General features: G+C 48.1%; 1 protein-coding gene across 1 annotated transcript in view; it reads right to left on the bottom strand.

Annotated features, from left to right (window-relative positions):
- Window positions 1–9,411, bottom strand: part of Stpg1 (sperm-tail PG-rich repeat containing 1) — a 34,431-nt gene extending 25,020 nt beyond the window's left edge. Inside the window, exons 1-3 of the mRNA XM_013033761.1 lie at window positions 9,345–9,411; window positions 8,614–8,732; window positions 99–200 (exon numbers count right to left, since the gene is read on the bottom strand). Of these exons, the coding sequence (XP_012889215.1) occupies window positions 99–200; window positions 8,614–8,732; window positions 9,345–9,411 (288 nt within the window). The remainder of the gene's footprint in view (window positions 1–98; window positions 201–8,613; window positions 8,733–9,344) is intronic.
- Between the last annotated feature and the right edge of the window lie 4,391 nt (window positions 9,412–13,802).

The following is a 13,802-nucleotide window of genomic DNA, read 5'->3' as shown; positions in this document are numbered from 1 at the left end:
TTCATCAGGACCACACAGACCCCGGGAGAGAATGGCCCAGATGGCCAACCTATGACTATGGAGGAAACTACCACCTTACTCCAGAGGAGGGCTCTCACCATGGAAGGAAAAGCGCATGTGCCTTTCTTGGACAGCGAGACGCTGTTGGAGACAGGAGACTGGTGGATGACATTGTAGAACCCAGGACCCGGGCTGTCATCCTGGACGGGAAGAGAAGGAGGCGTCAGGCATGTATGCAGTTCCAGCGTGCTTCACACTAAGTCTGAAATCCCTCGGCTCAGACAGGCATCTGTCATGCCGCCAGAGCTGACAGCGCCGCTTCCCACCAGATGGTGGAGCCGGAATTCCTCCCCAGGCCCAGAGCTGCCAAGGAAAGCCCTGGCTCTTTCCACTACACTGTCCCACATACCAGAACACTGTTGTTTATTTGTGTCATTAGGAAAATGAGCATTAAAAAGTGTGGCTGCCATGCACACCAGCGTGGCCGGCTTTGGGCCAGCCGAGCCCTGGGGAAGGGAAGGGTGACGGATCAGTGTATTAACCACACCCCACCTGACTCAGCTTCCTTCTTGGCCACAGAGACTGCAAGGGAGTGTTTCTGTTTATAAAGCAAAATGAAATAACAACCTTCATCCAAATGGGGCCGGCCCACGGGCCTGCGTGCTCGGTGAGCCTGACGCTGCGCTAGGCGGGGCCGGCAGGAGCTGCTCGCGGAGCAGCATGTGCTGCCGCAGTACACTGGACACCCACCCCATCTTCCTTGGTAGTTCCCAGGGGGACATTGGCGACGGAGGTTGGTCAAAAGTGTCATGAAATAATGAGGGTTCTTCAGGGCTGCCAGAGCTCACGGGCCCACCTTGGTGCCAGGCCAAGCCTGTGAAAACTTGTCTTGTTTGGGCCATCACCCAGCGAGGAAGGAACTGCCACCCTCAGTTTAGGGCCGACCAGTCTGTTCCCCATCCTACTGCTGTAAGCAGGCAGAACCAAGCCCTGGGCTGTGGGGGTGTTACCACTTAAAGGAAACTGAGGCCCAGAACTAGCGCCTACCCCCACCCCCACGAGCTAGAAGCGGTGAACCTTGGCTTTGCATTCAGGAAGCCTGGCTCTAGCCCTGGTTGACTCCAATCTGTCACCTAAGCGCATCTTGTCTCTACCGCTCCTACTGGCTTCTTTAGGGGCAGAAAGCAAGCTTGGGCCATCGCCAGTGCCTTCCAGAACTTTCCATTCTGGCTGGGGCAGATCACCATTCTGGTGGGTGGGATCAGGAGAGCTGGGTCCTGTGCTGTGGGTGATCACAGTCGCTGGTGGGCAGAAGCTGCCTTCCAGGGACCTGGGATGGCCAGCAGGAAGGCCCACTAGAGCCAGGACCCTGGTGTTATGGGTGCTGATGTGAAGATCCATGGGAGAAAAGGACCTTCCTTCCTCCCTCCTTCCCTCTCTTCCTTTTCCTTCCCTCCTTTTTTTTTTTTTTTTGGTTAATACTGAGGTTTGAACTCAGAGCCCTGTGCTCGCTCAGTTTTTTTGCTTATTGCTGGTGCTCTACCACTTGGGCCATACCTCCAAGCCCTGCTTTTTGTTAGTTAATTGAAGATACAAGTCTCATGGACTTTTCTGCCCAGACTAGTCTCAAACCATAATCTTCCAGATCTCAGTCTCCTGAGCAGCTAGGATTACAGGTGTGAGCCTGCAAGCGGTGCTTTCTGTGTGCCCACTCTTTCCCAGGCTCTATGCCTAGGACAATTTGTTTTAGAGATGAGAAGATCCAAGGTCATTCCACTAGTAAAGGTCAGGCAGTCTGACTACAAAGTCTAATATTATTCATTAATTGATTGATTGATTCATCCATCCATCCATCCATCCATTCAAGTGTTATTAGGGATTGAACTCAGGGCCTGGAGCTTGAAAAGCAAGTGCTCTGCCACTTGAACCTTATCCCAACCTTTTTTACTTTTTGTTTGTTTCTCAGATAAGGTCTCCAGCTTTTTGCCCAGGCTGGTCTCAGAGCCCTCATCCTCCTACCTAGCTGGAATTACAGGCGTGTACCACCACACCTGGCCCCAGGGCCTACTCCTAACCACAGAACCAAACTAACAGATGAGATCATATAGGATGAAAGAAAAAAAAATATCTCACTAGGTTATGAATCAGGAATTCTGTTGGGGCCTCAGTTTCTTTGCTTGTAAATCCAATGTGTGGGCCCCTGGAATATCGCTGAGCTTCCTTAGTCCCTAAGTTTAGGGATGATTGCCATAGGCACGGTACATGTGCCTCTTTGAGGTGTGAGCCATGGGCAGAGAAGACCTAGATCTCTAAGCCTTTGATCTGTCCCCACACTCTCAAGCCTGCCATTGGCTCCCAGGAATTTCTGGGCACGTGGATGCCTAGGATAATGCTCGGGACCTTTCCCAGTTACATTAGAATAGCAGATGAACCACAAATATATCCTGTGATATATTTGGGACATACTTAGGCTAAAATAGTTTCTATCTGGCTGGAATTCTAATTCAAATGAACCTCATGTACTTTTTTTTTTTAATTTGCTAAATCCAACAACCCCACTGGGCCCCCACCGTATTTTAACTGCCACACTGTGAGCTGGCCCAAGTCTGAAGCAAACAGGCCGAGAGGCCTGTCACCACGAAGCCTGCAGGAAGGAAGTACCGCCTGTGGCTCTTCATGCATATCCAAAGAGGGCTCCTTAGGCTGCAGCAGGCAGCATGCGAAGGAACTGCTGGAAATAAGTTTTGCTAGTGGTCACCTACCATTGGCCATTAGCCAAAGCTACAGCTGGGAGCAGGAGCTGGTTAACCTCATGAAATACCCAAGTGGGTATTTGAAAGGCTTATTCTACTTCAAGAGACAAGGAGGCACAGATCCAGTAGTTAATCTAACTTAATCCAGGAGTTAAATCCCACTGTGGACAACTCAGCCCTGCTCCTGCAGCTTGGAGAAGCGTGGGGAAGACTTTTCTCTGGAGGGATAACAACTCACACGGTGAGCGTCATATGACTAGCGGCAGGGGTGAGTTTACGCCTCTCAAAGAACATCCCAGAGGTCAAGGATCCAGGTTGGGATGTCTTGGCTGAGATCACCTCAGATGGTAAGGATCAAATAACACCAAAATGGAGGTGGGGCGGGGGAGGGGAAGCAGAGAAGTCATATGGATTATGGATTAGAGCTGGTGACCAGCTCAAGTGGGATCCATGGAATCCCAGTGGGGCCTGCCGCCTCCACTGGCCTCCCAGCCTCCATTACATGAACAGATGCATACGAAGCCGGGTGACCACTGCCATCCTGCTCATACTCACTGCATTGCCTCCAACAGCCTCATGGAGCCAGGAATGCACCCACCTCTCCACATAGGCAAAGACCTTCAAAATGAGCCAGAGAAAGGGGTGACCCCCCCCTTCCCACCCCCCACCACCTCCCCCGGCCAGGTGTGTACAACCTGGCTCCATTTGGATCAAGTGCACTCTGAGAACTCATCAAAAGGATTTGGGTCCCGGGTGGGCAGCCTCTGCATGGGCCCAAGAGTGGAAGAATGACCCACAGCCACCCAATCTCACAGGCTGGAAGAGGTAAGAAGAGAGGGGGAAGGGCCTTGACCAGGTGCCAGGGGCTCACCTGTAATCCTAGCTACTCAGGAAGCTCAGATCTGAGCATGGAGATTTGAAACCAGCCCAGATAGGAAACTCTGTGAATTTTTTTTTTTTTTTTTTGGTTGGTCGTGGCGCTTGATTGAACTCTGGGCTTGGGCACTGTCCCTCAGCTCTTCAGCTCAAGGCAAGTGCTCTACTGCTTGGGCACACAGCACCACTTCCAGTTTTCCAGTTATCTGGAGATAAGAGTCTCACGGAGTATCCTGCCCCAGCTGGCTTTGAACTGCAGTCCTCAGATCTCAGCCTCCTGAGTAGCTAGGATTACAGGTGTGAGCCACTGGTGCTAGGCTTTATGAAATTCTTTTTTTTTTTTTTTGGCCGGTGGTGGGGCTTGAACTCTGGGCCTGGGCGCTGTCCCTCAGCTCTTCAGCTCAAGGCTAGTGCTCTACCACTTGAGCCACAGCGCCACTTCTGGCTTTTTCTGCTTCTGTGGTGCTGAGGAATTGAACCCAGGGCCTCATGCATGCGAGGCAAGCACTCTACCACTGAGCCACCTTCCCAGCCCTTGTGAAATTCTTATCTCCAATGACTCACCCCAAAATCTGGAAGTGAGGCTGTGGCTGAAGTGGTAAAGCACCAGCCTTGAGTGAAAAAAAAAAACTAAAGGATAGCACCTAGGCACTGAGTTCAAGCCCCAGAAATGGCACAAAAAGGGGAGAAGAGGTTGACCACCTCACCCCCAGATCCCCCACGGGCTAGGGGAGATTTCACAGAGTGCAGCCTGGAGCCAGGCTCAGCTTCAGACACTCTCGTTTTTGCCCTGATTCAGAAACGTGGTTGTCAGTCCTTTCGTGTGTATCAAATCACTGATTCATGGAAGCGTTTTCTTTCCTATGAACGAGCTCCGCCCTGTGCTTTAGTCTTAGGGTGTCAGGAGCAGGCACCCACCTGCCCCAGTGACTTCTTCAACCCTACCTAGCTTTCCTAAAGTCACGGGAGTACCAGCCACCAGGCCGGAGGGCTGGCAATGTCCCCCAAGGCTCCAGCCCTCCTGGCCTCAGGACTCCTGTAGGGGCCCTTGGGTTCAACCATCTGAGATTGAGCCAGGGACAGGAGGCCGAGACGGAGGGAGAGGGAGACAGAACTTCCAGGGAGAGGACGTAAGGGGGAAATGGGGAGCCTGTGACCCTGGCAGAGACAAACGGGGACCTGGTCTTTGCCCACTGTTGGCCTTTCTAGGTCAAAGTATAATCAGCTCAGCAGATGGAGCAGCAACATGAATCCAAAGCAGGCCTGCTCACCTGGGAGAGCAGCGGTGAGACTGTTTCCCAGGGTCCCCCCTTTCTTTCTTCAGTAGCCCCATGAGACTCTCCACTCTCCAAGTGAGACGTGGGTGAAGATTCAGCTCCACGGACATCCACGGACCGCCCGCAGTGCACCAGAGCCCTGCTGGGGGCAGGGGCAGGGAGCAGAGCCTCTCAGCTGCTCATAAAGGGGCTGGTGGAGCTGTATCAAAACTCTGGAGGAGCCAGGCATCAGTGGCTCACGCCTGTAATCCTAGCTACTCAGGCGGCTGAGATCTGAGGATTGCAGTTCAAAGCCAGCCCGGGCAGGAAAGACTGTGAGACTCTTATCTCCAATTAACCACCAGAAAACCAGAAGTGGTGCTGTGGCTCAAGTGGTAGAGCTCAGTCCTAGAGTTCAAGCCCCATGACCAACCAAAACAAACAATAACAAAAAAAAAAAAAAAACTGTGGAGGAGGGCTGGGAAGGTGGCTTAGTGGTAGAATGCTTGCCTAGCATGAAGCCCTAGGTTCCATTCCTCAGTATCACATAAACAGAAAAAGCCAGAAGTGGTGCTTTGGCTCAATCAGTACAGTTCTAGCCTTGAGCAAAAGAAACTCAGGAACAGTGTCAGGCCCTGAGTTCAAGCCCCAGGTCTGGGGAAAAAAAACAAAAAACAAAAACTGTGGGGGACACACAGGGAGTATAGCTCATGTTCACTCTAGTATCATGGACTTGGGAAGAACAGATTACTCCACCAGAGTTGGAGCAAATGCACTATAGGATCTTTGCATTGTCTAGCAATTATCTAGCATTGGCTAGGCTGATACTGCCATTTTGAAGAAGAGGAAAGAGATGCAAAGACACCATATGCCAAGGTCCTTAGAGCTACACACAGCCCAGGAATCCATGACCACAACTCAGGGACAGAATCTGGGAGGTAGAGAGAAAATGTCCAGCAGGCTTGAGGGCTGTACCCTGTCCCTCACCATGAAGGTAAAGTAGCCCACAGACTGGTAAATAATTATATATAATTATTGTATGTACAATTATATATATGTATGTATGTATATAAACACTTTTAGGATGTTTTCCTTCTAGCAGCCCAAATTGCTGAGATCTGGAAAGGCCTGTGGTGCCCAGCAGGGAAGGTGAGTGGGAGTCTCAGGGGCACAGGTTCCCAGGGATCACATGGGTCACTGAGGGGCAGGCTGTTGGAGGCTCAGGCTTCCAGAAGGGCGGTAAGGAGATCTAGAGGCTGTTGCTAATTTGTGTTATCTTATGAAATCACTAGGTGGTGGCTCTAACTTCTTGAAGCTCATATCCCTCAGGAAAAATAAGAGCATGGAGCAAGGCCTCATTTTCCTGCCTTTATGACTTGAGACCTTAGAAATTACATAATGCAAACCTGAGGTTTCACATAAGCAAACTGGCACACGGGAAAGTCACGTGGCTGACCTAAAGGTTCCCAGTTACAGAGAGAATAAAACAGTGGGAACTTGGATCTGTGCGTCCCAACATCCCTTCCATGAAATTCCACTCTTTAAACAATGTTACCAGGCACCAGTGGTTCATGCCTGTAGTCCTAGCTACTCAGGAGGCTGAGATCTGAGGATCGAGGTTCAAAGCCAGCCTGGGCAGAAAGCCCATGAAACTCTTATCTCCAATAAACCACTTAGAAAACCCGAAGTGGTGCTGTGGCTCCAGTGGTAAAGCGCTCGCCTTGAGCTAAAGAGTTCAGGGATAGCACCCAGGCCCCACAACCGAGAAAAGGAGTGTTTTTGTTTTTTAAACAAAACGTTTTTAAATACTTAGAGGCTTCTCTCATTTTTAAATGAATGTAACCACATTTGAAAAGCTAGAATCAAACTTCTGAACAGTTTCTCTATTTGATGCTGCCTGTAGATACGGCTGGGTGCCACCCTGGCTCCTTTGGGGAGGGGAAAATGTTAGTATTTTAAATGCCAACTTTCAGTTTCTGGACCTGAGTCTTCAGAATGGAACTCGGTCTGTTTTGCCAGGGCTGGCTGTCATCAACCAAAGGTGTAGCTTTGTGGGTCACAAAGGCAGGTGTGGCGTGGTGTGGATACAGTACAAGATTGACAGAAAGCTAAGCCTGGGCTGAGGTCTAATTCTTTCGATGTTGATTCAGCAGTGATTTATTTAGAGTCTCTTATGTGGCAAACCTGCTGTTAGGTGACAGTGGGTGGACCACTTAGCGCCCCTAAGCCTCCATTTCCTCTTCTGTTAAATTTGGACAATGAACCCTTCCTCTTTGCATAGTATAATCCACAAACGCTTGGCACAGGGTGGGGGGGGCCGGGGGGGGGATCCATCAGTAAGTGGTGACTGCCATTCTTTTGATTGGAAGCTGGGCTGCGGAGACTCTGAAGGTAGAAAGCAGCTTAGCATCAAATTGATAAATGAAGAAGCAGGGAGGAAATGGGGGAGAGGCTTCCAATTCAACTAGGGAAGACTAAAGAAAGAAGAGAAATGCCTGAACAAATATTTATCAACCTACAAATGATTTAAAAATCGTGTGTATGTGTGTGTGTGTGTGTGTGTGTGTGTGTGTGTTACACTATATTCTCTAGTGTTTGCTTCTTAGATCTGGAAAGCACCAGACAGAAGCTCAAGTAACTTAAAGCATCCTCCTGTTGTGTATTCTTGCCCACCGGCAGGTTCCAGGCCAAGGGTAGAGGGGAACTGCCAAGGCGCCAACATCATGCCTCATCTGTCATCTGTGTTCAGGACCCTTTGCCCCCTGGACAAGGTGGAAGGGGTCAGCAAAAGGTAACTGAGGCAGTCACAGCTCCAAAGGAGTGCTGTTCTCCAGGACTTCCTTAAACGGAGGATGAAAATTTTAGACTCTAAAGACACTGGCAAGTTTCTTCTGCCCCCTGCTGGTGAGAGAGGAGAAGGTCAGACCCCAGAGATGCCAAATTAAATTAAGGCCTGGCTAAGGCCCTTGTAGATCAGAAGGGAGCAGCGGCAGAGATCTGAGCAAGGAGGTATGGATGGAGAGAATGCAAACAGGAGTAATAAGACATTGCTTAAGGAAGTTTTTCCAAGAGTTTTTCCTCATCATAAAGGTAATTCTAAATGTATTAGTTCTTTTTTACTTTGTGTTATTTGAAGAAAATTGGGTAATTTCCTCTTGTGCTGAAAGAATTACTTTCTACTTGATACATATAGAATTGGAGAACTTTATATTTTTATTATATATATTTATATTTAAAATATATACTATACTGTTATATTCTATAAACATTAGATAGATTAGAGATAGACAGATAGATACATAGATACATAGGTAGATAAATAGAAGGAATTTTTTTAAATCTCAGGGCATGTCTTTATATGTCTGTAATTTCTGCATTTAGGAAACTGAGGCAGGAAGAATTTGTATTTGAGGCCAGCCTGGCCACATAGAGAGACCCAACCTAAATATATAGACAAACACACACACAAACACACACACACACACACAAACACACACACACACACACAATATTCCCTGTTTTTGACACCTTAGGTCTCCTTGGCTGAAATATCCATTAAGCACCATGCTAGTAAATGCAGAGCCTGAGTTCTACTCCAGTATTGCCCTGCACTTAGTTGGAGGCAGCCATGGATCCCTGGGGACACCACTGCCCCCTACTGTTCGTAGAGAGACAGAACAGCTTGTCTCACAAGGCTACAATCCAGACAAAAAGAACAATGCCCTTACCTTTTTGTGATAAAATCTCTTTGCCTTCACATTAAATCCTTTCTTCTCTGTGTCAGGAGGTACTGCAAATTGGACTTTAGAAGGAATGGAAGACTGTGTTGGATACGCAGCAGTAAAACCTTAAACAGAAGAGAAACTTGCATTTTGACAAGTGATAAACATGAAACCCAATTAGAAAAAACCAACACCCTCCCATTTCTTTTTCTTTTTCTTGTAATAAGTTCTGGGGTTGTCTCTCGCACCCCTGCGGTCTAGCAGCAGTGAACACACTGAAGCCCCTTCAGTCTCAGGATGACAGCCCGGAGGAGCAGGCAGAGGGCGGAGCCAGTACCCGCTTTCCTCAGCTGTCAGTCAAGCATCATGAAGATGGAGAGGGGTAGAAGAAATCCCACTCAAGTGGTAAAGTGCCAGCCTTGAAGGGGAAAGTTAAGGAACAGCACCCAGACCCTGAGTTCAAGCCCAGTAGCTACACACACACACACACACACACACACACACACACACAACTGCTATTCTTGCCAGATACATGGAAATCACACGTCTGCTTTTTCTGTTGTCTAAAAGAGGCTCCCATTCCCCCCTCAACCATTTTTTTGGGGGGACAATCCTCAGGCATTCTCCCTCCCCTGATTTACTCCATTCCCACTGACTCCTGAATGTAGGCCGGGGATACTCTTCTTCCACATGTGATTACACACAACATGCACACGTGTGATTTGAGTTCACCAGACCTTTCTGTAAGACACGCCTCGGTTGTTTGGCAGGCTGATCCTCTTGCTGTGCGGTGGTGGTGTCCATGTTAGCCAAGTGACATTCCGTCACATGACCCTTTGGTTTCCAGAAAACCTCTGCTAACTGCCCTCCTCAACACCTGGAAGGGCAAAACGCAGAGAGGTCCAGCACCACGCCACACTGAGGCCACGGACTCTGCAGGTGGGAATGAGCCATCTTGGGGGACTGCAGTTGAGACCCACCCACTGCTGCACCCACACCCAGGGACCAATCACACAGCACTGCTGTGTGGGAGCAGGGGAGCTCTGCTCACGCTCAGAGTACCTCGTGCAGGCAGTGGAGCTGATGCTTCCAAGTTCAATTTTATATTCTAGATTCTGTTCTATGAAATGCAAAGCTGGGTGCCCCTCTCTCCCCCCAACCCCCCGCACCATTTGTGGCTCATGCCTATAATCCTAACCACTCAGCTGGCTGTGATTTGAGAATTGAGGTTTGAAACCAACCTGAGAACAACTTGAGAGACTGCGTTGGGGATGTGGCTTAGTGGTAGAGTGCTTGCCTAGCATGCATGAGGCCCTGTGTTCAATTCCTCAGTACCACACACAGAGAAAAGGTTGTAGGTGGAGCTATGATTCAAAGTGGTAGCGTGCTAGCCTTGAGCAAAAGCAGCTCAGGGGCAGTGCCCAGGCCCTCAATTTAAGCCCCAGGACTGGCAAGAATAAAAAATTGAGAGACCCTGATGTCCAACTAACCAGCAAAAAATCCAGAAGAGGAAGCTTAGTTCAAGCACTACAGTACCAGTTGTGAGAGAGAGGGAGGGAGAGAGGGAGAGAGGGAGAGAGGGAGAGAGAGACAGAGAGACAGAGAGATCAACTCTGGGACAGCACACAAACCTTGAGTTCAAGTCCCAGTGTCGGCACACACACAGAAGAGTTTAGATCCAGTAAAATCCACTGGTGTGAAGTAGACAATTAAGTTTGGGCAAATATTTGCAGTTGTGTTAAACGCCTTCACAATTAACATGGTGAGTTTATCTGCCACTCCATAAGTTCCCGCGTTCTTTTGCAGTCTTTCCCCTCCCAGCCTTTACATCTGGCAGCCACCAGGGGGCGTCCAGTCACCATGGCGATCCCGCTGCCATGCACACATCTGCCATCATCTGTGACCTGCATCTAAAACCTTAACTGAAACATTCTAATGGCTGCATACTGGTTCCTTGTGCCACTTTAATTTACATGCCTTCACAGGTTTATTTATGTTATGCCCTTTGGTAAAATATGTTCAAATTTGAATATTTATGTGTGTGCTGGAGCTTTGAACTCTGGGCCTCGAACTCTCACTTGGCTTTTTTCACTCAAGGCTGGTGCTCTAACACTTGAGCCATACCTCCAAAGTTCCAAATCTGAACTTTTTAAACAGTTGGATTATTGTTGGGTTGTAAAAGTTCTTAACACATTCTGCATACATGATATATATATATAAATATATATGTATATATATACATACATATATATTTATATATATATATATATATTACTCAGGAGGCTGAGATCTGAGGATCACAGTTCAAATCCAGCCCAGAAACTCTTATCTCCAATAAAACACCAGAAAACCAGAAGTGGCCCTGTGGCTGAAATGGTAGAGTGCTAGCCTTAAGCTGAAGAGCTAAGGGACAGCACTCAAGCCCAGAGTTCAAGCCCCATGACTGACAAAAAACAAAACACACACACACACACATTGTCCTAAGATGTTACTAAGTTAACAAATATACCTCCTGTTTTCTTTGAGAATTTTATAGTTTTAAGCTCTTACATTTAGGCCAAGACTCTTTTTAGAGCTAAATATTGCATATGGTAATGAGGTAAGGGTCAAGTTCATAGTCTTTTTCTTTTTTCTTTCTTTTTGTCAATTGTGGGGCCTGAACTCTGGGCCTGGGCGCTGTCTCTCAGCTCTTTACCTCAAGGCTAATGCTCTACCACTTGAGCCACAGCACCACTTTTGGCTTTTTCTGCTTATGTGGCGCTGAGGAATCAAACCCAGGGCCTCATGCATGCAAGGCAAGCACTCTACCACTGAGCCACCTTCCCAGCCCAAGTTCATGGTCTTTTATAGTTCCCTGCCCCCTAGAGCTAAGGATCTAGCTCAGGGCCTTGCGCTCGCCAGGCAACTGTTCTTCCACTGAGCTAAATCCCCAACCCTTCAAGTGCATTATATTACCCTTGTATACTCAATTATTCTAGCACTGTTTGTTGAAAAGAATACTTTAGCACATCAAAACTCTTACATATGGGTATCTAATGTTAATTTTTGGACAAAAAGTAACTGCTTCCTTCCTTTTATCAATGTATATATTTTCTACAATGTCCTTCTCTCTTGCTATTTTATAAAGTTTCAAACTCTAGTTTAAACTTTTTTTCTAATTTATTTTGACTGTAGGGGTCTTACATTAGCACTTTTTCCTTCTTTCTCTTTTTTGTTTTGGTGTCAATCCTGGGGCTTGAACTGTCCTTGAATTTATTTATTTTTTTGCCAGTCCTGGGACTTGAACTCAGGACCTGGGCACTGTCCCTGAGCTTCTTTTGCTCAAGGCTAGCACTCTGCCATTTGAGCTACAGTGCCACTTCTGGCTTTTTTGTTTCTGTGGTACAGAAGAATGGAGCCCAGAGCTTCATGCATGCTAGACAAGCACTCTACCACTAAGCCACATTCCCAGTCTGTTTTTGTTGTTGTTGTTGTTTGTTTTGGGTGGTTTTTTTTTGTTATTTTTGTTTTTTTGGTCCTGGGGCTTGAACTCTGGGCCTGGGTGCTGTCCCTGAGCTCTTCAGCTCAAGGCTAGTGCTCTACCACTTGAGCCAAAGCATCACTTCCGGTTTTCTGGTGGTTAATTGGAGATAAGAGTCTCCTGGACTTTCTGGCCCGGGCTGGCTTTGAACCATAATCCTCATATCTCAGCCTCCTGAGTAGGATTACAGGTGTGAGCCACCAGTGCCCAACTCCAGCTTGGTTTTTTGTTTTGTTTTGTTTTCATATGAGGATATTGAAAATAGTTTTCAAAGTTACAAAGCAAATATTTGATATGGGCTTTTTTTTTTTTTTTTTTTGGTCATGGGGCTTGAACTCTGGGCTTGGGTACTGTCCCTGTGCTCTTCAGCTCAAGGCGAGCACTCTACCGCTTGAGCCACAGCACCTCTTCCTTTTTTTTTTAAACAAAATTCCCCAGAACAGTTTGAAAATTTGCAGTTCATTGTTGGGCAGTTCTAATAGCCAGAAATTCCCTTCCTGTGTCTGAGCTGCTTCTTTCTTTTTCCTCCCTTCTAATTCCAACCCTTGGAACCAACTAAAAGTAAACCTCATGCTTTTTCTACCTTGATGATTTCCCATAGTTCATATAGTCTCTGTGTGTGTGTGTGTGTGAGAGAGAGAGAGAGAGAAAGAGAAAGAACACGAAAGAGAGAGAAAGAGAAAGAGAGAGGGTTTTGAGGGCTTGAACTCAAGGCCTAGGCTCTGTCCCTTCACTCAGGCTAGTGCTCTACCAGTTGAGCTTCACCTCCACTTCCAGTTTTTTGCTGATTAATTGGAGTTAAGAGTCTCATGGACTTTCCTGCAGCTGGCTCATAGGAAGCTTTGGCTACAGGTGTTGATTGATTTGGGTATAACGTTATCAAGCTTTCCAGGAACTTTCTACACTTTCCAAAGTCCTCCATTTTGTATTTTTCTTAGGCCAAAAAAAAAAGTGTGTCACAGAAGTTGGAAAACAGAACAACAACAACAACAAAAAAAACCACACAAAAACTAGCAACTGGCTGAGGACTCTCTAATTCCAGTCTCAGGCTTTCATGTTACAGCTGGGAACACTGAGGCCCAAGGTACGTTTGCTGCGGAGGGCCAAGGCAACCCCGGGCTGGGCTCAGCCGCTCGCCCGCGGCGGAGCACGCAAAGGCCGAGGCCACTGACCGGGCGGTGGGGCACACTGAGGCACACCCCAGGAAGGACCCCCCACCCAGCTGGGCGCGGGGGTTCTGCACGCACCCGGGGAGCAGAGATCCCAGCCGGCATCCCACGCGCTGCGCCCCGTCCTCTTCCGTCACCGCCACCTCACAGACTCGGCCTCCCACCGAAGCGCCTCCGCGTCGCTATGGCAACCGCCTAACATTGGACGCCGGGAGCCAATGGAATCCTCTGTTATTTTTTTCGGCTAGAAAAGTTATTGACCAATCGTTAGAGGCGTTTCAAAAATCCGCAGGAAAGCAGCAAGTTCTTCCAGGACCTGTGGGTTTGATCCAAGGGATTTCTTAAAAATGTAGGAAAGACCCAAAGCCTTAGGATTTTGCTAAGAAAATAGGAAGGGAGGAAGGGAGGGGCTGGGAAGGTGGCTCAGTGGTAAGCGCTTGCCTTGCATGCCTGAGGCCCTGGGTTTGATTCCTCAGCGCCACATAAGCAGAAAAAACCGGAAGTGG

The sequence above is a fragment of the Dipodomys ordii genome, unplaced genomic scaffold (assembly GCF_000151885.1).
Source record: "Dipodomys ordii isolate 6190 unplaced genomic scaffold, Dord_2.0 Scaffold6, whole genome shotgun sequence".
Classification (NCBI taxonomy): Eukaryota; Metazoa; Chordata; class Mammalia; order Rodentia; family Heteromyidae; genus Dipodomys; species Dipodomys ordii.
The sequence above is the reverse complement of the archived record's forward strand: the minus strand, read 5'-3'. Positions and strand labels throughout refer to the sequence as shown.